This window comes from Mercenaria mercenaria, chromosome 7 (assembly GCF_021730395.1).
Source record: "Mercenaria mercenaria strain notata chromosome 7, MADL_Memer_1, whole genome shotgun sequence".
Lineage (NCBI taxonomy): Eukaryota > Metazoa > Mollusca > Bivalvia > Venerida > Veneridae > Mercenaria > Mercenaria mercenaria.
Window position 1 is genome coordinate 79,644,856 of NC_069367.1, and position 27,763 is coordinate 79,672,618.

The 27,763-nt window shown below is 37.3% G+C and overlaps 1 protein-coding gene across 25 annotated transcripts in view; it reads left to right on the plus strand.

The window, feature by feature from the left end:
* The first annotated feature begins 6,211 nt into the window (after positions 1 to 6,211).
* LOC123553825 (uncharacterized) overlaps positions 6,212 to 27,763 on the plus strand; it is a 62,162-nt gene continuing 40,610 nt past the window's right edge. For 22 of the 25 annotated variants that reach the window (XR_008371822.1, XR_008371826.1, XR_008371829.1 and 19 more), the window contains exons 1-2: positions 6,212 to 6,291; positions 27,345 to 27,521. Coding sequence is in view for 3 of the 25 variants with exons in the window: in XM_045343488.2 (XP_045199423.1) it covers positions 6,279 to 6,291; positions 27,345 to 27,521 (190 nt within the window). In the remaining 22 variants the exon portion in view is untranslated. Of the gene's footprint in view, positions 6,292 to 8,286; positions 8,408 to 27,344; positions 27,522 to 27,763 lie in introns of those variants that run through there. The other 3 variants (XR_008371839.1, XM_053548743.1, XM_053548744.1) reach the window with 3 other exon arrangements.

Below are 27,763 nucleotides of genomic sequence, written 5' to 3' on the forward strand. Positions count from 1 at the left end.
GGATCATGAAACTTGATCGGGATATTGGTCTTAAATAGCAAATGACCCCTATTGATTTTGAGGTCAGTAGGTCAAAGGTCAAGGTCTCAGTAACCCGAAGCAGTTAAACCTATTCCGGATGATAACTTGGGCCTAGGATAATGAAAGTTGATAGGGAGGTCGGTCATATCCAGAGATGACCCCTATTGATTTTGAGGTCAGTAGGTCAAAGGTCAAGGTCTCAGTAACCCAAAGCAGTTAAACCGTTTCCGGATGACAACTTAAGAACACTTGGCCTCGAATCACGAAACTTGATAGGGGGGCTGATCATGACCAGCAAATGACCCCTACTGATTTTGAGATTAATAGGTAAAAGGTCAAGGTCACATTGATCCAGAACAGTAGAACTTTTTTGTTCAGTCACCATATAATTTCTGTTCCTTGTGCAATTACTGAATGCATCAAGGGGTAGGGGGCGGCATTTCATGTTGAACGAGCTCTTGTTATCCCCCGACGAAAGTCGGAGGGATATAGTTTTGGCGTTGTCCATCCGTCTTTCCGTCCGTCCGTCTGAAGCCATATCTAGAAAATGGTTGGGAATATTTATATAAATCTTCATATACATGTTCACCACAATGAGTTCTTGCGGCCCGTCAAGTTTCAGTCAGATTGCCCTAGTAACACCAGAGTTATGGCCCTTAGAAGTTTCTACTGTTAACTATATAGGGTACTACAAATATGGCAATTTCTGCATCATAACTTTTGATATATTTGACCTAGAACTATGAAACTTAAACAGAATTTAGATCACCATAATGTGGTTGTGTGCACACAATTCCGTTCGAAATTTATTTGTAAATTAAGAGTTATTTTATAAAAATCCATATATTTGTACATAACAAACTTACCATTTGCTAGAATTTCATTAAATTTCTTTCATTCTTTTCCATGAACATTTATTGTAAACATGTGAAGTTGTGTACCCACACCTGGTCACCCCCTTACCTTGATCACACCCCTCCCCCTCCCAAAAAGAAAATCATTCCTTATTTTAGATTTTTTTCAAACAGACTTCATATACATGTTCACCACTATGAGGTTATGGGGCCCATCAAGTTTCAGTCAGATTGCCCTAGTAATACCAGAGTTATGACCCTTAGAAGTTTCTAGTGTTAACTATATAGGGTACTATAGATCTATAGATATGGCAATTTCTGCATCATAACTAAGTTTTGATATATTCGACCTTAAACTATGAAACTTAAACAGAATTTTGAGCACTAAAATGTGGTTGTGCACACACAGTTCCGTAGGGATTTCTTTTGTAACTTCAGAGTTATTGCCCTTTAATTGTCTAAAAATCCACATATTTGTACATAACAAACTTACCATTTGGCAGAATTTCATTAAATTTCTTTCATTCTTTTCTATGAACATTAATTATAAACATGTGAAGTTGCGCACCCACACCTGGTAACCCACTTGCCTTGGTCCCACCCCATTCCCCTCCCACCCCCCCCCCCCCCCCAAAAAAAAACATTTATTTTTTCATTCTTTATTTTAGATTTTTTTCAAACCTTCCATAAATATTTATCAACATGATGCAAGTTGTACCATTCCCCCATCTCCATCCACTACTGATCATGCATCCTCTGCCTCCCACCCCCACCCCTCCTCAACCACCCAATTTTTTTTCATTTTTATTTTCCATCAATATTTATAATGAACATGTGAAATTTTGTTTCCTCACCCGTTCCCCCGCACCCCCACCCCCTTAAAAAATAAATATATACATATATATATTTCCATTCCTTTTTTTTTTAATGTTTAAACCTTCAACATGTTAAGTTGTGACTGCACAAACCGTCTTGCCCTCAGCCATGTTCAAGATATCTTACTTGATTGTGTTCTCTTAAGGACATCTGTTCTTTTAAGTTCAAATGAACATATTAAACAGCAACATCTGATGCCAAACCACTCAAAGACAATATTTCGTTCCAGTTAAACTTCAGGCGCACATTTCAATAACTGCATATAATTTTAAAAGCTAAGCAGTAAGCATATCCCATTCAAAATAAATTCTTTAGTCAGGATCAAAGTATCATACATTTATTATGTACTCTTTAATTAAACATTTGTTTTCTGTTAACTAATGAAATTATTAGATTCTTATTAACATCCTTAACTTTTTGCCGGACATATTTTTTTGCCATTCCTCACCACAAACCCTTTCGGCGGGGGATACCAATTCATCGAATTTTCTTGGGTTTTTTTTGTGTGTTTTTTTTTGGGGGGGGGGGATGGTTAACGTCGCACTGACACAATTATAGGTCACATGGCGACTTTCCAACGTTGATCATAGAGGACTACCCCATGTGCTGCTCTGTGCATTATTTCATCACGAACGGGCACCTGGGTAGAACCACTGACATCCCGTTAGCCAGCTGGATAGCTTCCTCACATGAGGAATTCAACGCTCCGGGTGATACTGGAACGCACATCGATGAGGGGCATGTGGTTTGTAGTCAGCAACATTAAACACCCGGCCACGGAGCCCCCTAGACTTTAGTCTCAGCTGCCTGGGCGTTTCTTCTCTAAAAGGAACAAATAAAACTTCTTATACAAGAAAACAGAACGTCACTGTCAACATTCACAACAAAAATGTTTTTGTGCTCCGTAAGGGTGACATACTTTTGGCTATGAATGATAACAAGTAAAATGATTCCGACCAAACTACACAAATGATACATATCATGTGAAGGGGTATGGAGCCCTGCATTCCATAATATACTGTTACCTCCAAAGCCCACCCGCATAGCTTTATAGGCAGATTGTTGATCTACAGATCGCGGGGTAGTGAATTCAATCCACGGGTGGGGCGTATGTCCTCCATGACGACTTTATGTATTTGTGTCTGAAATCATTTATCTTTTACCACTTATTCATATGGAAAAGTTGGCGGTTACTTGCGGAGATCAGTTTTGAACTGGTACAGAATCCAAGAACGCTTTAAAAAAATCATTCCAGGTGAGTGTGTAGGGGTAGGGGGTGCATTTGAACTTTAGTAGCAACATCTCTTGCAACAGATGAAAGCACTAAAACACCAATTTTAGATTAAAAAAAAAACAGAAAAAAAACATCCGATTTAAGAAGTTAAAATACTGTTGCATTACACTGACTTGAAAGAAAGATGTCAAACAATTATTTTAATACACTTCTACATTCACCCTTCTATCATCCTATGAAGCATGAAAGTTGATCAAATGGTTGTCAAGTAATTGATCGGAAACATTTTTCCATCTTCAAGCACTTGTGACCTTGACCTTTGATGGAGTGACCTCAAATCAATAGGGGTCGTCTGCTCAGCGTGTCCAATCATCCAATGAAGTTTCAACATTCTAGGTAAAGTGGTTCTCGAGTCATTGCCATATTCAGATCCCGGTGACCCTGACCTTTGATAATATGACAAGAAAAACAAAAGGGTGATATACTCTGTAAACTCTATCATCCTATGAATTTTGATTGTTCTAGGTTGAATGGTTATACCGTCATTGATTGAACATGAAGTGTGACGGATTCAACAGACTGGACATGTTTCAAAGCTAATACACGAAGTTTGCCTTTGAAACCAGAAGCCATGTTAACTTCATATTTTGATTGTTTATCAGGTTGGACAGAAACATTTACTGGATATACGAATTAATGAAAATGATGATCTGGTTTTAAGAAGTCGTTTCGTTTGCACACCATACTGTGTTCGTTTCGTTTGCACACCATACTGTATACCACAATTAAAGGCATTTCATGTAAATACATAGGTAACATCAGAGGAATTTCAAAAACATATCTGACTGAATAGTTACACTGATTTTTTTTATTATTTACATTAGAACGTATTAAAAACCGTTTGATATATCTTCAAAAACTTAGTTTGTAGCATCGTTCCTTTTCCAATTTTATTTAAATTATACGGAGGAGTTAGGGCTCCAATTTTGGGCCAATATAGAGACAAATAGAAATACGTTTAAACAACTTTTCTCATTAGCCACTTGTCACATATTCATCAAACTTCACCCGGCCCTTTTAGAGATCAGTATAACTAAAAATAGAAATACTTTAAAAAGCTCTAGGGATACCAAAGTTGTAATTATACCACCCTGCTGTTTATTTCTAGGTCAAAACTTCCCCCGCAAACTGCTCTGCTATTTTCATAATGTAGTATGCTCTTTTTGATTTTTCCATTCTTTTCTGTTTTCGAACTAGTAATTAGGGGCAGTTGATCTAAATAGTGTGAACAAGTTATAAGATTTGCCTCCCTTACATTATAGGTCTTGAAAAGCCCTAACAAGGTCTCGAGAATTATCTCCCTTATAGAGCATGTGCTTTTGGCTGTAGCTTTTGCTGTTTCGACATTTTGGCGTCGAACAATTCTACTTCAGTCATTGCGCTTTTACGAAAATACCTCAAACACATCTTGCAACAGTATAATTCCTGTAGCATCGTCAATGTATAGAAAAGCAAAATGAAGATGGAGTCAAACAATATTACAACTAACATGTATATTAAAAATATTCGCTTAATGTCAGCAAACAGACGGTGGAGAAAAAGGACTTTGATTAAAAAGTTTAGAACGAAATAATAAGCCATAACTTGCTTTAATGTTAGAAACAGTATGTCGTTTTATTACAAAAAAAGAAAAGAAAAAAAGCGATCATATATCGCGTGTGAAATATTCATTGTCTTTGATTTTGAAACAAAATTAATCAAATTTATGAAATAACAATACAAAATGTCGTTATTTTACTGGAGATAAGGGAAGCGCCACGGTAAATAATGGGAAATCTAAAACGGTAACCCCCAATGTTCTGTTAAGACACAGACAGCAATTAGAACTTTGAACGTTTGTTCAAATCTATTTAAATTCTATCTGGCACTTTCTTTATTGTAGGACTTTTACACGAATTTCTGGTGAAACTCGGCGTCAGTTTTATGCGTTTTGAGTTCACAGCGTGTACACGTTCTATCTCTGTCGTCCGGCCGACTTCCTGCTAACACGAGTCCTATCCCCGCCTTCCAGTAGGGAGAGCGTTGGTCTACGGATCTCGCAGTCGCGAGTTCGATCCGCGAGCGGGTCGTATGTTCTTCGTGACGATTTGGTGAAAGACACTGTGTCTGAAATCATTCGTCCTCCACCTCTGATAATTCATGTGGGAAAGTTGGTAGTTACTTGTGGAGAACAGGTTTGTATTGGTACAGAATCCAGGAACACTGATTACATGACTGAAATACTGTTGAAAAACGGCGTTAAACCCAAAACAAAACAAAACAAAACAAAAACAAAGTCACACGTTCTATCCCTGCTGTTCAGCTGTCACGCGTTCAGTCTCCACCGTACAGCTGTCAAATGTTCTATTCCGCCGTTCAGCTGTCATGCATTATATCCCCGCCATCCAGCCGACACACGTTCTATCCCCGTTGTTCAGTTATCATGCCTTCTATCCCCGCCTTCTAGCTGTCACGCGTTCTATCACCGCCTTCTAGCTATCACGCATTCTAGCCCCACCTTCTAGCTGTCACGCGTTCCATCTCCGCCTTCTTGCTGTTACACGTTTTATCTCCCCTACCCGGTGATACGAGTTCTGTCCTAAGTCCAGCTGTCACGCACACTATCTCCGCCGTCCAGCTGACACGCCTTCTATTCCCGATGTGCAACTGACACGCCTGCAGCTGACATGTTATATCCCGCCATCCAGCTGACACGCCTGCTGTCCCCGCTGTGCAACTGACACGCCTTCTATCCCCGATGTGCAACTGACACGCTTTCTATTCCCGATGTGCAACTGGCACGCCTTCTATCCCCGATGTGCAACTGACACTCCCATCCCCGATGTTAAACTGACGTGCCTTCTATCCCCGATGTGCAGCTGACACGCCTGCTATCCCTGCCGTCCAGCTGACATGTTATATTCACGCCGTCTAAATGATACGTTCCGGCCACTGTCTACAGCGAGCCATTGCGGGTAATTGTAGCTATACAGAACATTTCCAGCGAGCTAGAACAGAAAGAAAACTGCAGTGAGTAATTGCAGGCCCACTGAACCCTTATTATATGCAGCAGTGGTGGTGGTTTGTACTGGTGAAATGGGAGATAATTCAATCTGGAATAAAATGCAGCAAACGTGCTTATTTCCCCTTTCCCAGCTGCTTGTTCAATATGCATTGAAGTGTATCTTTTTTGCATTGGTATCACGGGTATCACGGGAAATCTCTGTTTCTTGTTACATGTGCTCTCAAAATGAATGAAAAGTAAAGGTAAGAATTTTATTCTTATTATGTTGATCTGAGATATTTCATATATAATAATATACGACGCTTTTATATTTAGATATATATGCTGAGCTCGAAAAAACATCTTCCATTGTTTAAAAACAGTCAGTATTACAGCCTGTGCAGTGTGTTATATTGTTATTCCAGTGAAACATCCTCACTGACCGTCTCTAATGCCCGCCGCCCCCCCACTTTAGTAGCAGCATTCTTGCTGAATCCCCGCCAAACACAGCTGCGTCTATGCCACGAGATCTTGCTGAGGTTTTACCGCTCTTTCAGCAGGCCAAAGACCTGGATTTGGAGAGCATTCGTTCAATCTAAACTCTGTCTCCCGTTCGAATGTTTGAGAGACTCAAATTAGCTTAAGGAATCAATATCATTGAAACTGAAAGACGTACAAATTTATTCCAAAGATAGAAAATGATCTTTCTTTTGTCATTTTCAAAATCAAACGGAAGATAGCGTTTAGATCGGGAGAAGTCTCCAACTCGTTTAAGTGGTGTAGTTTTGTATCTATAAAAAGATCACAAAAGACCAAGGCAGAAAACTACCTTGGACAGCCACAGGGTGGCCCTGGAGCGACATATAAGATGACCTTGCAGTGTTAAAAATGTCATTATTTTTACCATGTCTTGTGTTTTTTACAAAGTTTGTTACAAGGAAATACAGACATAGGCCTACTCTCCAACTAAAGCCAACAGTGTGTACCTAGAGCAGCTGCATTGTGCGAAAATACCAAAAGGTGACTGGTTATGTTCGAACTGATTCATTTCACTATTTTGAAGTTTTTTTTACTCGGTACATGCCTCATGCAGGCCGTGACAGCCAGAACAGACACAATGACTTATTCGCCCATACTAAACATGGATAAACATGTACATTTTGTGTACATATATTCTTAATTCCTATAGTTTGAAAAAGTTCTAGGGTAGGTTGGTATGTTAAAACCGCTGCATGCTTAGTGTAAATAGATGAATCAGCTTCATATTTAAACTATTTAAAGCGGCATGTCTCCAGTTCGTTTGACAACAACAACAAAAAAGATATCTTTTTTGGATATTTTCAAATAAATGCTATATTTCTCACGGCTTTAAAACTTAATTACTGACAAACTTTATGTTATGGAAACACATGAGAATTTGCTGTTTTTAATACTTTTTACGATGAAAATCGAAAAACGTTTGTCACGCAGGTAAACTGTCTCGATTATAAATATCTATATTTCGAAGTTATTATTCACTACTTCAACTATAACGCACGGGAAAGTGTCTTTATTGCCGCGGTGGTCTGGGGTTCGATTTCCGACGCAGTTATCTTTTTTTCTTGATTTGGAATTTTTAAAATATTTTAGAAACAAAAAATCATATTCTAATGTTCATAATATGACCAAATCTTGAATTTGAAAGAAAGATTATTTTCAAGCCAAATCTTTAAGACTTAAAATAAAATGCTTATGTGTTTAACCGCGATGAGTTTTTTTTTTTCTTTTCGTCTTGTCAGGTGGATTGACATTCATGGCTTTGCTTTAAAGCGCACCATTTGTCCTGTAGAACTTCTTAATTTTTACCGCGGGAGGACATCCGGCCCCTTTCTATTTTTGTGCACGGAAATACCCGATGTTACTAACCGTTATTTTCCGTTGACGCACGAGCGATTGGAAGATACCATTTATGAAAGAAAGGGTAGGGGGCAGATTTGAAATATGAAAAAAAAAACTGAAATGAAACGTAAACATCGACAAGAAGTCAAAATAAGAAAGAAGAAATGCAACATTTTAGGATTCCATCAATACAGTGATATGCATTTATTCAAAAATGACCTGCAAACTGCAAACAATTGTAAATAAACCCTTGTTGCAACTACTGTCCATTATCCAATGAAATCGTCCGCTTCATTTGACCTACTATATATATGGAAATTCAAATTTTGACCTTCAGAAATTTAGCGCTTGCCAAGTATTACACATTGACTAACAAAGTTTTCAAGATGGCTTTTCTTAGCAGTTGCTGGATTTCTGTTCACCGTTTTTGTTCTTCCCTGTTCCAGAGGTTGAGGTCTTTTGCCCTGCGGCTTGGCCAGTCGCAGGGCGAGGGTGGGACTTGTAAGTACACTTTCGATTTTCACTTTTCAGTATTTCATTTTCAGTCAATCTTGGTGACTTTCTTTATCTTCTTATGAATTCAGTTATAGAGTTAAAGATATGTTTACTGACTGTTTGGAAATATTTGAATGTTCATGCATGTGCTGAAGTTAAGAAAATTGGCGGACTCGAACTCGCACTGGCTACCAACTCCTGTGAGTGATACTGTATTATTGTGATTTATATACATGTACGTGTACTGGATAATCACAACTAAACCATATATATTTATCACGTATTTAACTGAAGATTTGAAAAGTATTAGTATTGATTGTGAAAGATCATACCTCAGCAATCACACTGGCCTTAGCTTTCACAGAAGAGGTGTTTCCAACGCCACGGCGGTGGAGGATTCGTCGCAGAAATGGTGGAGAAGTATGGCCGACTGACTATATTTACGCTCTCATCAGTACTTTTTCTTATGAGTGTTTCACGTTTCACTGAAAACTTGGAGACTCCTCAGCTGGGGTAGCAGTCTGGAAGTGCTCACTTTGTGAGAATATAAATGTCTCAAATGGTTCTGTCCCCAGTCTGGACTCACTCAAAACATCGAATCCCTTCGCCAACCTTGATAACTCAAACGTGAGTGATATGTCTTTCTCGATGGCCCACACATCCACTCCGAAGCGTCACCTCTCTACCCAACAAACAAAGGCCAAGTCCCAAAAAGGTAAGAAAGATAATATAAGAAGGTAATTAATTGTAGGTCAGTTGTAGACAAAAAACTTGAATTTAATAATTTAGTAAATTCCACAAAGCCCGATATTGTGATAGGTACCGAGTCCTGGCTTAAACATAAGCATCGAACTAGTGAGGTATTTGACTCAGACCTAGTTTACTCTATCTTCCGTCGCGACCGTATCAAGCAGGCAGGCGGAGGGGTCTTCATTGCAATTAGAAACTGTATAACAGCCCAAGAAATGCCCAAACTTCAGTCTGATGTGTGAGGACCTTTGGGTAAAGTTAGACCTGGTAGGTAATAAGTCCCTAGTTATTGGTGCTTATTACAAGCCACAAGAATAAGACATTGACAGTTTTGCAGAATTCACTAAGTCCCTTGAAAAGGTCAATAAAAAGTTTTCAAATGTCTGGGTGGCTGGGGATCTTAACCTCCCAAAAATGGACTGGGACACCAGCAGCCCATGTAAGCACCCCACCTTCTACCATCAGGTTATTGAAACATTTAATGATTCAAACCTAACCCAAATGGTCAACTTACCAACTAGAGGAAATAATATTCTAGACTTATTCCTTACTACAAACCCAACTCTAGTAAATCAGGTCAACATCATACCGGGCATCAGTGATCATAATATAGTAGAAACAAAAGTCAATACATCTGCAATGATTTGTTACCAGAAGCCTCGAACTATTCCCTTGTATAAAAAAAGCTAACTGGCAGGAAATAAAACAGTCATTAATTGACTACCACCAGGTTATGACCAATGAAGGTAAATACTCCGCACTAAACACAGAAGAGTTATGGGAAAATTTCTCAAATACCCTAAACAACCTTACAGAAAAATGGATTCCTTCCAAACAGTCAACTATAAGAGATCATCTTCCAGGGGTCAGTCAGGACATTAAGAAACTAATCGGAAGGAGGAACAGAGCTTTTAAAAAGGTTAAGAAAACTAGCTCATCTTCTGATCGAAAGAAATTTCTAGACTTAAAGCATCTAGTGCAGAAAAAGGTCAAAGAAGCTTATAGCCAGTATCTTGAGCACATCCTAAATCTGAACACTGATGCCTCACTCCCAAATAAACCAAATACTAAGAAACTGTACTCGCTCATTAACCATCGTTCATATGACTGAAAAATTGTTGAGAAAGACGTTAAACCCGAACACACACACATTAAACACTCGAGACGGGAATCTTCCTCTATCCCTCCCCTTAAGTATGAAAATAAATTCCATCTGGATGATCAAGCTAAGGCAACAGTACTGAACAAACAGTTTCAGTCTGTTTTTAGCCCCAAACAGGGTTTTTTTTCCCTTTATAATAGGGGCCGTTTATAGGCCCTTTCCCCTCAGAAAATTTCTTCAAAATCATGCAGTTTTCCCCAAAAATTGACTTTACATCAGGTTTTTTATTCCCCTTTGCCCAAATACCGAGTTGTTTTTTTCCCCAAATCAGAGGCCTGGGCCCCTTCCCCTCCTGGTAAAAAAAACCCCTGCCAAATCACCACTAAACCTCGCCTCGCTCAGTAAAATGAAACTAACCCCAGATGGAAATTCAGTCCCTACTATGCCAGATATTAGGATAGGTATAAATGGTATTGAGAAACTTCTCAGCAACCTGAACCCGCATAAGGCCAGTGGTCCTGACAAAATCAAGCCTATAATACTTAAAACACTCTGTAGAACTATCTCCCACCCTTGAGGTCATATTCCAGAAATCCTTGGAGGAAGGTTCACTTCCATCCCCTTCTTGTATACTTCCCATTAAAAATGGTTGAACAAAACGACCCCTGAGCATGCTTGCAGCAAAATGTAAATCTGACACTGTCAAGTAAAAACTTTTTCTCCGTAATCAATGATTTTTCATTGCAAGCATACAAAATGAATGACCAAAAATCATTCCAATGCAGTGTGCATTGGGTACAGTTACGACGCATTAAGATGGATCTTGTTTCTTTCATTTCGTTATTGACTTTAAGGTATTAGGCCCATTAATAGAGTATCTCCTTTTTGAAGAGTATTCAGTTTCTACCATAAACCTACTTTGACTGCAATTTTCAGGGGGGGGGGGGGGGGGGGGTCGTAGGTTCAAGCCCCACTGGGATCAAAAATTTTTTCCTTATAATTTTTCTTTTTTCTAGTAAGTTTTTACTTCTTTCAAGACCTGTTATTGATTTATTGTATAGAAGTGGAAAATATTCATTTGATTATTAAGCTATTTCTTGCTGTTCAAAGTGAATTTACCTCTGAAATAGAAGGTGTAGAGCTAGACATCTTTAAAAATACTGAGTTACGTGCGGTAAAAGTTCTCTATTTTGCCTGCATTCTTTAGATTACATGTAGGTAGGTTTTACTTCTGCCCCACAATTATTTTTGAATGAAGTGAGCAAAATTCAAAACAGACCCGCAGGATTCGACATTAATTTTTAGCTCACCTGAGCCAAAGGCTCATGGTGAGCTTTTGTGACCGCTCAATGTCAGTCGTCCGTCGTGTGTCGTGTGTCCGTCAACATTTTCTAAAAAAATCTTCTTCTTGAAAACCACTTGGCAGAATTACACTAAACTTCACAGGAATGATCCCTGGGTGGCCCCCTTTCAAAATTGTTCAAAGAATTGAATTCCATGCAGAACTCTGGTTGCCATGGCAACCGAAAGGAAAAACTTTAAAAATCTTCTTGTCCAAAACCACAGGGCCTAGGGCTTTCATATCCGGTGTGTAGCATCATCTAGGGGTCCTCTACCAAAATTATTCGAATTATCCCCCTAGGGTCAAATATGGCCCCGCCCCGGGGTCCCAAGTTTTAAATAGACTTATATAGGAAAGAAAGTTTAAAAATCTTCTTGTCTGAAACCACAACACTTAGACCTTTGATATTTGGTTTGTAGCGTTGTCTTAATTGGTCCTCAACCAAAATTTTTCAAATTGTACCCCTGGGGTGAAAAGAGGCCCTGGGGGTCCCAAGTTTTATATAGACTTATATAGGAAAAAACTTTAAAAATCTTTTTGTCTGAAACTTTAAGACCTAGGCTTTTGATATTTGGTATGATGCATTGTCTAGTAGTCCTCTACCAAAATTGTTCAAATTATGCCCCTGGGATTAAAAGAGGCCCCGCCCTGGGGACACTTAGTTATTATGTGAGTTATATAGGAAAAATACTTAAAAAATCACTTGAACCTATTTCCAAGACTGTTTAATTATAATTACCTGATGACCACAAGTAATATGATGTCACTTGACTGTGACCTTGACCTACCTTCTTGTTTTTGAAGATACAGCCTGGAAATTTTGATGATATACACAGTTTTGCACACCAATCGTAAAACTGAATTTCATTGACCATGAATGTGACATACTGACTTTCTTAATATTTTATCATCTGAGTTTGACATTTGAAAGATGTAGCTCATATTATTACTCAGGTGAGCGATGCAGGGTCATCATGACCCTCTTGTTTAATGTTGGAGATAGAATTCTGTCTCAGTAAATCCGTTTACTTGAGGCACCTTAGAAAAATTGATACTGACACTTTTATTTTTTAGTTTTATAATTTTTTACCAATAGTTAGATGATTCTTTCATAAAAAATAATGGTATAATGAATTCTCTGCAAATGTTTTGGATAAAGGCCGCCACTTTGAAATTTGTCTCTACTTGAGCTTGAGGAAATACCATAAATTACACAAAATTTATAAATAACGGCATGGTAAAAGTTTTTTAAAATTTGCAACGAAATGCGAAGCACGGTCAGCTGTAAGAACATAGCAAGCAAATGCTATTTTTTAAACATTATTATTAGGGGCCTAATACCTTAAATTGGAGTAAACAGCATTTTCCCAGAATTTTGATTTGGTAGGAACATGAAATCACTTTGACATTAGATAGCAACAGAAACTGAATGTTTAGAATAAATATGACATTGATTCACATCAGTAAATGCATAATATCAAGTGACAATATTAATTTTTTGATTTGACCACATGGCATCATATGATAAACCAACTTGACTGAAGTACAGTACAATTACTAATAGTAATATGTAGCATGCCATAACAAAATGCCATTGAGCAGCTGTGTTACTGGAGTTAAGACATTTTACAAGTAGGCTAATTTACCTCTCCTTCAACAATATCATTTTATTATGCCCCCCTTCGAAGGAGGAGGGGTATATTGTTTTGCAGATGTCAGTCAGTCTGTCTGTCTGTCGGTCAGTCTGTATGTAGACCAATCAGTTTCCAGATGATCATTGATGACTAAAGAACACTTAGGCCTAGGATCATGAAAGTTTATAGGAAGGTTGGTCATCACCAGCAGATGACCCCTATTGATTTTGAGATCTGTAGGTCGAAGGTCAAGGTCAGAGTGACCCTGGACGTTAAACGGTTTCCGAATGATAACTCAAGAACGCTTGGGCCTCAGATTCAACAGAACAGAAGTGCAAATCAATAGTATATTATTACTAAACATTAAGTTTCTGTTGCTGTCTGATGTCAAAGTCATTTCATGGACCTTACCCCAATCAAAATCTCAGGAAAATGCTGTTTACTTAAGTTAAAAGTCCATAACGAACATTAAAGTAACAAGATCCACGTAATGCGTTGCAACTGTACCCACCGCACACTGTGTTGGAATCATTTTTGGTCGATTTTTTCATATGCCTGTAATGAATATTCACCTTTAGACAAAGAAATATTTTTTGTTTGACAGTGCCGAACTTACGATTTGCTGAAAATGGGCTCAGGGGTCGTTTTGTACAAGATTTTACCATTTTTAATGGGAATTCTACAAAAACGGCAGTCCCTCTTCAAAGTGTACAGAAGTGTTTACAATAATGACAAAGAATTGCACCACTAAACAAGTAGAAAACGTACCGGTGATAGCATAAATGTAGTCAGTCGGCCATATTTCTCCACCGCTTCAGCGACGAATCCTACACAGCTGCGGCGTTGGAACCACCGCTTCTGTGAAAGCTGTTGCCAGTGTTACTATATCCATGTCAAATTTTAGACAGGCTTACTCAGTAAGCCTTACTGTATCTTTATAATTTGTCGTGAAAATGAAGATATTTTGAGGCGATGCTATCTATTTGCATAAATAATGGTATTATTTAGGATTAAATTAGGAAATTGTTGTTAAGAAAAAAAAGCAAGCATTCTGTGTGTTAGCCATTGCTTTTGTTCCACAAAAATTGGAAGCAAAGTAAAATTATAGCGTTTTTTGGAAGGCATTCTCATTGTTTCTGTCAATCGAGCAGATACCATCCTCGTTGTTGAAATGAACATAACATTGACGCAGATCCCTTTTCTAAAATTTATGCTAAGCGATAATATGCCATGTCCAACCAATATAAAGATAAAACATAGGTCTTCTGTAGGAGAGATCATCGTGATGTTCCTGATAATTTTCATCACAATGATGCGAGCTTTTAAATTAATTTCAGGCTATATAGGGGGTGAAAATGATGTTGATAAAATTTGGTGTATCTGTTGTTATTATTATTTTTGATTATGATGATGCCAAAGCTGCTGATAATATCATATCATGGTTCTGGGTTATAATGATCGTTAAAAATAGGAAAGATTCATTTTTACAAAGTGTTGTAATAACAACTTGATGCTGCTGCTGATGATAAAGTACCAAAGTCACTGATAATTTAATTCTGTTAGTTTTTTCTGATCACTCACCACCCGTCGTCAATCGTTCGTTGTCCGTCCATAAACTTATGACCCCTGCGCCCCTTCCCCCGCCCCTCCCCGGGTCAAATTGACCCAGACCCAGAGGTTACTTGATTGTACATTATGGAAATCTTCATAAATTTGCTAAAAATAAACCAGAAGGCCTAGGTCTTAGATATTTGATATGTAACATTGCCTAGTAGACTTCTACAAACTTTGTTCAAATCATGACCCCCGGGGTAAAATTGGTCCCACCCCACATTAGTTTGACATTTGGAACATGTAGCTTATATTACTGACAGAGCTCCAGATAAGATTTTAGGTTAAAGGGTATTTTACCCCCTAGTTTTTTTTTCAAATGGTATTTTACTCCTAGATGTTTTTTCAAAAGGGTATTTTAGAATTCTAAATGGTTTTTCAGAATTCGAAATCATTTAAAAGGGTAATAATAATAACTGTTTGTATTTATAATTTTCTGATATTCATGTGCTCCGCTGAAGTGCCTTTGTTGACCAGTGCTGTTTTCCTGAATATTTTTGAGCCTTCATTCAAATAGTTTTAACATTTAGTTTACTGCATACATTACATCTTAATTTCAGTTACTGACCACTGCCATATATCAACAGCCAGTGATACTTTGACTGTCAATGTTTTTTTCAGAAACACCAACATGTATGTGCTTCGGCTTTTTCAACAGTTACCCATTATATATCATACATCAAATGCTTAGCGATAGGCATTGTCCGAGTCATCTCCTGTCACACACTAATATACTTGAAGAAGAAAATGGCATTATTTTACGATATCGTTTGCGTTTGCTTTTTTATGAGACACCATTTTGTTTGTTGTACTCGATTACAAAAAGGATGTGCTTGATTTACGATAAAATTGGATTACGCACTTAAATCGAGTAAAATACGTATCCCGTTTTTTCAATGCGTATCAGTACGCGTAGGTTTGATTTTAAATGCGTTTTTTGTAAATTTCAAAATGTATTTACGCAAATACGCATCTTATCTGGAGCTCTGACTGAGGTGAGCAATCCAGGGTCATCATGACCCTCTTGTTTAAAAATGTTACAGGATTTTATGATTCTGATATATATAATATGTTTGATATTTGATTATTGTTGTAACATCTTGTTTGAAAGTTTGTTGATAGTGACATGGCAGCATTATAGGTTTTAAAGTGGCTAGCCGCAGGTTCGTTGGACAAAAAAGAAAATCTAGATATTTTTAGATATGTCTGGAAATAAATGCTATATTTCTTAAGAATGTTTTAAAACTTAATTACAGACAAACTATATGCGGAAACACATGAAAATTTGCTGTTACTACTTTTAATGATGAAATTTGAAAAGTGCTTGTAATGTTAACGCTTTACCCCAGGTAAATTGTCTCGATTATAAATATATTTTGAAGCCATAAAATTCATGTCATAACGCTATTTATTATGATGAAGGGAAAATATCTTTATTGCTGCTGTGGACTGGGGTTCGATTCCCAACATGGTCATCTTTTCTTCTTGATTTGGAATTATAAAATATTTTAGAAACAAAAACTCGTATTTTAATGTTCATAATACGACCCAACTTCAATTTGAAAGAAAGATTATTTTTAGGCAAATCTAAGGTCAGTGCCTTTAAATAGATTATCAGCTGTTAGCTTTTTTTAAGAAGAGACATGTATTTTAGTGTCATGTTGATGATGGTAAGGTTTCTAGTTAATTTAGCATCAAGATGATGTAAGATTTTAAATAGGCCGCGGGCTTTTATGATTCTTACAATTATTGACTGGTGTTCAGATATAGTTAGTGTTACTGTTGTGGATGGTGATGGTGATGCTAAGGTTCAGGATAATTTTCACCTGCAAAAGTAATGGTGTAATATCATATATCCAAATATTAAAGATAGATGCAAATGCTGCTGCTAAGGCCACACCTAATTGAAAAGTTGTTCATCAGTTTTTAGCTCGACTATTTGAAGAATTAGTAGAGCTATCCTGCTCACCACGGTGTCGGCTTCATACCTTGGTGAAGTTTTTCGTACTAGTCCACATTTTTAAAAAGTCTTTTGAGATAAAGCTTTGAAACATACACTTGTTTACCATCACCATGTCCAGTTAAAGGCAAGTGTACATAACTCCATCAAGGATTTTGGCTGAAATATGGCCCCTTTTGACTTAGAAATCATGGTTAAGTTTTTTGTACCAGTTCATATTTTGACAAAGTCTTTTGAGATATAGCTTTGAAACTTTCTACACTTGTTTACCATCAACATGTCCAGTTATAGGCAAGTGTACATAACTCCATTATGGATTTTGGCTGAATTATGGCCCTTTGTGACTTAGAAATCTTGGTCAAGTTTTTCGTACCAGTCCACATTTTGACAAAGTCTTTTGAGATAAAGCTTTGAAACCTGTTTTTTTCTTTTTCTAGGTCAATTACCAACCTCACTGGGTCAAGTTCCATAACTCTCCCCTTTTAGAATTCTGGTAAAAGTTTTACGTGCAAGTTACTATCTCCAAAACTAATGCAGATATTGAATTGAAACTTCACATGTGTCTTCGGGGTTATAAACTAGTTGACAGCATGAGGTCCCATAACTCCCACCTGCATTTTAGCCAAATTATGCCACGTTTTGGACTTAGAAAATCCTGGTTAAAGTTTTGTATGCAAGTACATACAGCTGTTACCAAAAGTCATATAGATTTGTATTTTTTCATGCATTTGGGTTTCTTGTACATTTCAAATGAAACTGGCACAGTGTCAGGGAAAAAAGTTTTTCTTATAGGCATACAGACACTCAATAGAAAAATGGCGCGAAAAAAAATGGAAGTCGCATAATGGCGGATACAAATAGTCCTCAGTTTCTTTGCTCTGTAGAGCTATTTTCCTTATTTTCTTAAATCCTGGTTAAAGTTTTGGGTGCAAGTACATACAGCTGTTACTTAAAGGCATATAGATTTGAAACTTATTTTTTGATTTTCTAGATCAATTACCAACCTCACTGGCTCAAGTCCCATAACTCTGACATGTACCTTTGGCAAAATATGCCCCCTTTTGGACATAAAAAAATCTGGTTAAAGTTTTACATTCAAGTCACTCTCCAAAACTAATGAAGATATTGAATTGAAACTTCACATGTGCCTTCGGGGTTATAAAAATAGTTGATAGCATCAAGTCCAATAACTCTGATGTGCATTTTGGTCAAATTATGTCCCCTTTTGAACTTAATCTTAACATTAATATTTTCCTGCTTCTGGGTCAATATTTCGAATAGTCGAGGTTGGCTGTCTTAAGGACAGCTCATTTCGATCCTTTTGTCTGAAAATCTGTGGTAATATTTTGACCCCATTCTTCAATAAATTCATTGAATAGTGGAGCGCCCTGTCATCCGATAGCTCTTTTTTTCCAGAAAAAATTGAGGCAGCGAGCTAAAAAATAATTTAAATGGTTTTTGGTTTCTGTTAAACTCAGGAGCAAGGGAAGAGCAAAGAAATACACTTGCCTTGATTTGGTTCTCGAGTGACTAATAAAAACCCTAAAATTGAATGTATACGCCATTTTGCATTAAAAATAATTCAAATGGGATTGAAAAGATTTGACCTGCAGATGCACTGCAAAGTGAACTAGGGAAAAAAGGTAATAATATTGGCATACAGCATGTGTGTAATTGAATGATTAATATGCTTTAATTTGAAAATGCTGCTAGAAAATATGTAATATATATAACAATGTTGCATTCTTTTGACTTTTCGAAGTTTTTTGATAAAGTTTAATATCTTTGTTACAATTAAATCTTTTGATTGAAACATAAAACAGATATTTACTATCAAAGTCTACACCTGGGGAAATAATCCCTATAACTCTGATTTAATATGACTGAGTTATGCCCCTTTTTAACTTAGAATATTTGGCTAAAGTTTTATAGGGTTCAATAGGTATGTTACTAAAATTCAAAGCTTTTGTCTATTATGACCCTTCGTGGCCGAGTGGTTAAGGTCGTTGACTTCAAATCACTTGCCCCTCATTGATGTGGGTTTGAGCCTCACTCAGGGCGTTGAATTCTTCATGTGAGGAAGCCATCCAGCTGGCTTACGGAAGGTCGGTGGTTCTACCCAGGTGCCGGCTCGTGATGAAATAATGCACGGAGGGTCACTATGTCCATTTAAAGTAGTCCACCAAAAAATTTTGGCTTGATTTTTTTTCAATGGGGTGAGCGTGTGCCAAAAGCAAAAAAATAATTTCTGTGTGTTTCTGAAAATATACGAGCGGCAAATCCGATGAACAACTTATTAACTTGGTGAGGCCTAACTGTTAGCTTTAAAATCTATAGATTACTACATGTTTAACTGGAAGTTACAGGAATGTTGAACAACTGGTTGTTGCTGTTGATTATGATTTGAATAAAGATGGTGACGATGATGATAAAGATGATACAAATGCTGTTGCAAACTGTTTGCTTTAAAATAGATAACATGCTTATCATTCTTAAATAGACATTGTTTTAGTGAAGGTTCATATGTCGTAAGATTTGCGGGATGATGATAGCAAATAATTTAACAGGCTTTTATGATTCTTAGATAGATTATGGTTAAAGTGAAGGTCATATGTGTCTTATCAACTGGAATACATTATGAAGTCAAATACGATTTATTTATTGTAAAACATGGACAATGTCAAATACTTTCTAAAATTCACACTGATAACCTGCTATCCTGATGCCCGCTGGTCAAAAAACCTCTGAAAAGTGATCCACGTAAATCATGTAAAGGTTTCATTTAACTATCTATTAAAGGAAGCAATTCTTGCAAATTTGTTATTTTTCAACGACAGTTTTGTCGAGTAATGACATGGCTTACATTAATAATTTTACATTTTGGCCAACTGCATACAGTGGAATTCAACAGTCCATTTTTTTCAGCCATGCTACTTAACAGCTATATATTTAATCAGAAGTAGAACTTGGAAACTTCACACAAGTTTTCACAGGTTGTTCTAACTGCATGAATCTTTGATTTTTGTTCGATTTTTCAAACGGAAGAATTGTTAAGGATTCTAAAACAACATCATTTCAGCCCAGAGTTTTAAATGTAGCCATGTATTTTCAACAAAATTGTCAAGCTGATTTGAGATTGGCTTAATGAATAATAAAAACTTTACCTAACCGATTTGCATGGTAATTTCCAGCGTTTTTATGTTTTTGTCCAGCGTGGCTGATAAGGTATAGTTCAATTTTTCAAGTGTGAAATTGAGCCAAAAAATTCAAATTCAAAGTCAATTTGCACTTTTTAAAGTCAATACAGCTTTAAAAAATATTGATGAATAAACATAGTGTAACGGTAGGAATAGGTGAAATACTAGGCTTTTTCTTTTGATTTGACATGCTATACCCAATATGGGTAATTTAACGCGTAATGTTCCAAATTGGAAATATTAGTCTCAAGATATAGTAAAGATTTGTTTAACACTTTTCATGATTGTTTCACAATGTAAGACTCTTTAAAACACTGCCTTACAAATTGTCCATAATTTGGTCAATCGTTTGTGCAATTTGATGAAATTTTTCTCAATGTAGATGGGAATTTTTGCACATTTTGGAAATATTACCTTTTGCATTGGAATAGCCAATAACGGCTATAAAAACGCCCGAAAAAAAACCCTGGAATAAATGATCGAGTATCTTGATTCAGTGAAACTTCAAAGTATGAGTAATAATTTCCTCTAAAATGATTACATATATTGACTCTTTTGCCTTGAAGGGTAGTTTTTTCTTTTCCATTTTATTATTTATCTGTTTTGAGAAAAAAAAAACAAAAAAACAACAACAGGAAATAATATGTGATTCTATGTTTATCTGTGACTATTGACTTCAAACTTGGGACAAGGGTACATGGCAATAAGAAGCTGTGTAGAGCACTTAAACCGGCTGTAGGGCAAAGGTCAAGGTCACAAACTGTGCTGAAAGTTAAAAATTAGCCAACATATTTTTTGTCTGGAGCATAAATCCATAAACATGCAAGGTATTGACTTAAAACTTGGTTTGTAGGTAGATAGGGATGAGATGATGTGCAGAGCACATAAACCTGGTCTATCAAGGTCACATACTGAGCTCAAAGGTCAAACTTTTTGTCAGTAACTTGTATAACTTGTAACTTCTGCCACTTGTTTCAATGTCTTCTGTACTGTGATGACACACCATTCAGGTAACTATTTTTGCCAGCTATATGTGGTTTGATAACTATATTTAACTAATTGTGTAACTTTTGCCACTTTTTTTAATCCTTTCTGTACTGTTACAACAGCAGTTATGACTATGTAAATTGTAAAAAAAAATTACAGACAGTTTAACTGCATTGTCCTGCCATATGTTCACACCTTATTATTAGCTCACCTGAGCCAAAGGCTCATGGTGAGCTTTTGTGACCGCTTGATGTCCGTCGTGTGTCCGTCAACAATTTCTAAAAAATCTTCTTCTCTAAAACCACTGGGCAGATTTACACCAAACTTCACAGGAATGATCCTTGGGTGGCCCCCTTCCAAAATTGTTCAAAGACTTTAATTCCACTAAGAACTCTGGTTGCCATGGCAACCGAAAGGAAAATCTTAAAAAAACCTTCTTCTCAAAACCCAGAAGCCTTAGAGCTTAGATATAGACTTGTAGCATTGCCTAGTGGACCTCTACTTAAGTTGTTCAAATCATGACCCCGGGGTCAAAATTGACCCCACCCCAGGGGTCACTTGATTTTACATAGACTTCTATAGGAAAATCTTCAAATTTCTTTAAAAACTAAACCAGAAGGCCTAGAGCTTAGATATTTGACATGTAGCATTGCCTAGTGGACCTCCACAAAATTTATTCAAATCATGACACCCGGGGTTAAAATTAACCCCGCCCCAGAGATCATTTGATTTTACATAGGAAAATCTTCAAAAATTTTCTAAAAATAAACCAGAAGGCCTAGAGCTTAGATATTTAACATGTAGCATTGCCTAGTGGACCTCCACAAAATTTGTTCAAATCATGACCCCCGGGGTCAAAGTTGACCCCGCCCTAGGGGTCACTTGATTTTACATAGGAAAATCTTTAACATTTTTTTAAAAATAAACCAGAAGGGCTAGATCTTAGATTTTTGACATGTAGCATTGCCTAGAAGACTTCTACAAAATTTGTTCAAATCATGACCCCCAGGGTCAAATTGACCCCGTCCCATGGGATAACTTGATTGTACATAGAAAAATCTTCAAAATTTTCATAAAATAAACCAGAAGGCCTAGAGCTTAGATATTTGACATGTAGCATTGCCTGGTGGACCTCTACAAAATTTGTTCAAATCTTGAACACCCCCCCCCCCCCCCTCTGCAGGGTCAAATTGACCCCATCCCATTGTACATAGGGAAATCTTCATAAATTTGCTAAAAATAAACCAGAAGGCCTAGATCTTAGATATTTGATATATAACATTCACGTAGACTTCTACAAACTTTGTTCAAATCATGACCCCTGGCGTCAAATTGGCCCCGCCACAGGGGTTATTTGATTGGTCATAGGAAAATCTTCCAAAAAATGTCTAGAAATAAACTAGAAGACCTAGAGCTTAGATATTTGGTGTGTAGCATTGCCTAGTGGATCTCTGCCAAGTTTGTTCAAATCATGACCCCGGGTCAAGCTTAAATGCAAATCTTCATAGCAACCATTTAACCAGGTGAGCGATATAGGGCCATCATGGCCCTCTTGTTTTATATAATCATTTTGGCATTATATATAAAACATAACAATCAAATCATATATATCGTTACCAGGTTAAAGGCACTGGCCTCCAGAACGTTTGATGACAACATTTTTTTTTACATATCTTGAAATAAATGTTATATTTTTAACTTAATTACTGACCGACTATATGTTACGGAAACACAGGAGTATTAGTAACTGTTGTATTTACTACTTTTTACGATGTAACACTTTACTCTAGGTAATTAACTGCCTTGATTATAAATATCTGTATCACTAAATCCTCCGTAGCTTTATTGGTAACAACAGTGGAAAACTTCTCTATTGTCGTGGCAGTCCAGGTTTGATTTCCAACAGGGACATCTTTTATACTCCCGAAGGGACATATTATGTTATGGTCCCGTGTCCGTCTGTCCGTTGGCAATTTCGTGTCCGCTCTGTAACTCTTAACCCCTTGAAGGATTTCAAAGAAACTTGACTCAAATGTTCACCACACTGAGACGACGTGCAGAGCACATGTTTTGGATGTCTCATTTCAAGGTCAAGGTCACACTTAGGGGTCAAAGGTCTTATGAGTGTGTTTCTTGTCTGCTCTGTAACTCTTGAACTGCTTGAAGGATTTCAAAGAAACTTGGCACAAATGTTCACCACACTGATACGACGTACAGAGTTCTCGTTTCGGATGACTAGCTTCAAGGTCAAGGTCACACTTAGGAGTGAAAGGTCATACATGACTTTGCTTTGTGTATATTGCTATGCATTGCAGTGCTCTTGTTTTTATTTGGCAGATCCCTTTCTGTTCTCTTACAATAATTGTTTTTCTAATTACTTCCCTGTCTTGTTACTTTAAATAGTTTATTTTGAAACTTTTTTTACTATTGGCAGTAGTGGAAAACCAAGACCACTTTTCCGTTGTACAACATGGATGGTACATCCAATTTTTGTCGAGCCGGCTTGCGGAAGCGAAGACATAGTTGTCCAAATGTCTGTGCGTGCGTGCGTGCGTCCGGATTTGTTTGTCCGGACCATAACTTTGACATGCATGGAGCAATCTTGTTTATATTTGGTATGAATGTTAACCTCAGTGCGACGGAGTGTCATGTGCAAACCCAAGGTTCCTATCTCAAAGGTCAAGGTCACACTTACAGGTCAAAGGTCAAATTAAAAACTGACTTTGTCCGGAGCATTTCTTCTTCATGCATGGAGGGATTTTGATGTTACTTGGCACAATTGTTCACCATCATAAGACTGAGTATCCTGCACAAGAACCAAGTCCCTAGGTCTAAGGTCAAGGTCACACTTAGAGGTCAAAAGTCAGATACAAGAATGACTTTGTCTGGAGCATTTCTTTTTGATGCGTAGAGGGATTTTGATGTAACTTGGCACAATTGTTCATCATCATGCGACGGAGTGTCATGCGCAAGATCCTAGAATTACTTCCCTTCGTTGTTACTATAAATAGCTTATATTTGAAACTTTTTTATTACTGGTCGTAGGGAAAAATCAAGACCACTTTTCTGTAGTACATCATGCATGTTACATCCAATTTTCAGGTGTATTTTGACCTATCTCTACTGGTGCGGATTTTGTGTGGACTTAGAATTTTTTTTTTTTTTTTTTTTTTTTTTTTTTTTTAGATTTTTTTTAGGAGTGTCCTGTAAAACTCCCAGTCCTTTTGACAGCTGGCGGGCTCGACATATTGCCCGTGGGCATCTAGTTAGATATATTTTGACATAACATTACCTGGTAAAAAAATTTTTATGGACTTAGAAATTTTGTTATGCCCCATGCCCCCTAAGGTGTGGGGGTGGTGGGGGGGTCATTTGTCACCATTAGTGACAGCTCCTGTTTTTTTTTGAATTTCTTCTTTCTGTTGTTCCTGTGCTTTGGGCTTCAACAGTCAAATTCTTTAAATTTTGCTCTCATCCTCTGATGTAACCCTTCGGGCATATATTGCCCCGCTTGGCGGTGCTCTTGTTTTTCATGATTTAGCATTTTAAAAACAGCTTAGAAACAAAATTTCATTCAGGTATTCTAATTTTCATGATATGACCAAACTTCAATTTGAAAGAAAGATATTTTTTAGCCAAAATCTGGAAGACAGTGCCGTTAACTCCAGTTTTCAAACTTCAGGAGAAGTAAAACATTTTTTAAATAAAAATTTATAGTCACTGAATTGATATTTCTGTGTACATTGAACAGCGTTTATTTCTGTGTACATTGAACAGTGATTATTTCTGTGTACATTGAACAGTGATTATTTATAATCTGTTCAATAATTGACATTCATCAGAGACTTAAGAAAAGATTACTAGTGACTGAATGGCAAACATTGCAGATCTTGATCAGACTGCATGGATGTGCAGACTAATAATAATCTACACTGGAGTTTGTTCTTATTTCAAAGTGTACTCTACTTTTTAACATAAAAATATTTCATTTGTATTAAAATCTAAACATAGTACAGACAGAAAAGTTTAGGGGATCTGTGTGGTTTGGTCTACATTATTGAAGAACCTGCACACTTCCGAAAGATAATTTATTGTTGAGCCAGCTTGCAGAAGCGAAGACATAGATGTCCAAATGGCTGTTCGGTGTACGTGCATGCGTGTGTCAGTGCATGCGTGCGTCTGTCTGGATTTGTTTGTCCGGACCATAACTTTGACATGCATGGAGCAATCTCGTTTATATTTGGCATGAATGTTAACCTCAGTGAGATGGAGTGTCATGTACAAACCACAGGTTCCTATCTCAGAGGTCGAGGTCACACTTGGAGGTCAAAGGTTAAATTCAATGATGCTTCATGCATGGAGGGATTTTGATGACTTGGCACAAATGCCCCCTTTTGGAATTAGAAAATTCTGGTTAAAGTTTTGCATGCAAGTTACTATCTGCAGAACAAATGCAGAATGATATTAAATTGAAACTTCACATTTGCCTTTGGGATTATAAAAGTAGTTGATTGCATCATGTTCTATAACTCTGACATGCATTTTGGTCAAATTACGTCCCCTTTTCAACATAAAACATCTGTTTAAAATTTTGCATGCAAATTACTATCTCCAAAACTAATGCAGATACTGGATTGAAACTCTGTAAATATTTTAACATGTAGGGTACCATTTTCCTGCTTCTGGGACAATAATATGAATAGTCGAGCATTGATTGTCTTATGGACAGCTCTTGTTATGCTTGCTGTTGTGACTGGTGTTGGATGATGATGACTATAACATTGTATGGCAAATGAATCTGATCTAGATAATCCTGATTGAAGGTTCACAATGTGGGTTTTATGCTTGTTTTCATGACTGCCATTGCTGCTGCTTATGATGATGACTGTAACTTTGTATTGCAATATCAGTTCGACATTGAAACTGTTGCTTGATAATGTATAATGTGGAATTAGTGTGATTGTTGTTGTGATTGCTGCTCTGTTTCTTGTCCGGTTCATAACTCTGCCATTGATGAAGGGATTTTAAAATTACTTGGTATAAATGTTCACCATAATAAGACGACATGTCATGAGCAAGACCCAGACCCCTAGCCCCAAGGTCAAGGTCACACTTACAAGTCAAAGGTTAACATGGTCTTCTTCTTGGTAAGTCCTTAACTCTGCCATTGATAAAGGGATTTTGAAATTATATAGCATAAATGTTCCCTATATTGAAATGAGGTGTCATGTGCAAGACCCAGACCCCTAATTCCAAGGTCAATGTCACACTTAGAAGTCAAAGGTGTTTCTTGTCTGGTCCATAACTGTGCCATTTATCAAGGGATTTGAAAATAATTTGACACAAATGTTAACCATATTGAGAAGATGTGTCACACTTTAATATGACTGAAGACTCACTCATTCGCTCCACACTGGAGTGACGGGCTCCAGTTTCCTCAAATGTGCCCAGTTTCACTGTCAAACATCGAAATAGTCGAGCATGCTGTCTCCTGTGACTCTTGTTGTGACTATTACTGCTACTGTAGATGATGATGATGCAGAATTTGGGAACTGTTTACACTTGTGTTATCGCTGTTGCTGCTGCCGCTGATATTGATGATAGTAATGATGACTGCTGCTTTGAATTCTTAATTATTCATCTGTTATTGTCACTGGTCTAGTAATGATGACTGCTGCTTCGAATTCTTAATTATTCATCTGTTATTGTCACTGGTCTGAAAAGGTGAAAATGATGATCAAGATGTTCATGATAGAAACAAAGTCACAATGCTAAATAATTTACTATGCATAATTGTCAATTTAATATCAAGATTATTCTTAGAAATTTTAATGCTGCTGCTGCTGATGATACAGTTACTGCTGCTAACTTTTGGAGGTGATGCTGATGATGATACTTAAACAAAATTTCTGATAATTTACAAGGTGCTATCAATTTGAAAGTGAGAATATTCTTAGGAAGATTAAAATGTGGAATTGGCTGTGGTTGCTGCTAGTGATTTTAATGGCATTGTATTCCATATCAATAACCAGGTATTACCTGTTTAGTATGTACAATGTGCCAAGATAGTAAAAATGTGGAATTGTTTACATGTATATTGTTTAAGGTGATGTTGTTGTTTTTTGTTGCTGAAGAGTTTGCTACTTTTGCTGATAATTATCACAATGATTTCCTAATTTTGGTTAATGGGGTGCTGGTATTAAAAATGTGTGCTCTGAAGGCTCATCATATTTAAGAGATGATGGATTTGAAAGTCTTGTTACAACAGTTACATAAGTTTCAGGATTAAATTTATGACTAGAGCATTGTGTACAAAATCAAGGCTGCTTTTTTCTTATTACATATTTTTTCTACTTTCAGGTACTGAGGTGACCGAGGCTATGAGGGCACTACCTCCCGGTAGTGATGAGGTCGTTGCTTTGGCTGTGACGGAGGAGCTGTCTACTGAGGTGACTCCCTTCGCTAGCCAGGACCCCGTCCGCCCTGTTGTAGATGTTGCGGTAATCCCAGAGGATACGCCCGCCGCTGACGTCGAAGGTATTGGGGAAGGGGCTCCTCAGGATGGCCATCCTGTGGAGCATGAGGTGGGTCCTGTACCCCAGCCGGATTCTTTCCCTTTTGTACCTGAGGTAGAGGTGCCTCTCCCACCTCTTTTTGTCCCAGAGGTAGAGGTGCCCGATCCTTTTGTGCCACAGGTATCCCAGGTTTTCCCAGGGAACACCAGAGACAGGGAGTCTCTGGGAGGGGTGGTACAGGGATTAGAGGTTAATCCTGAGGGT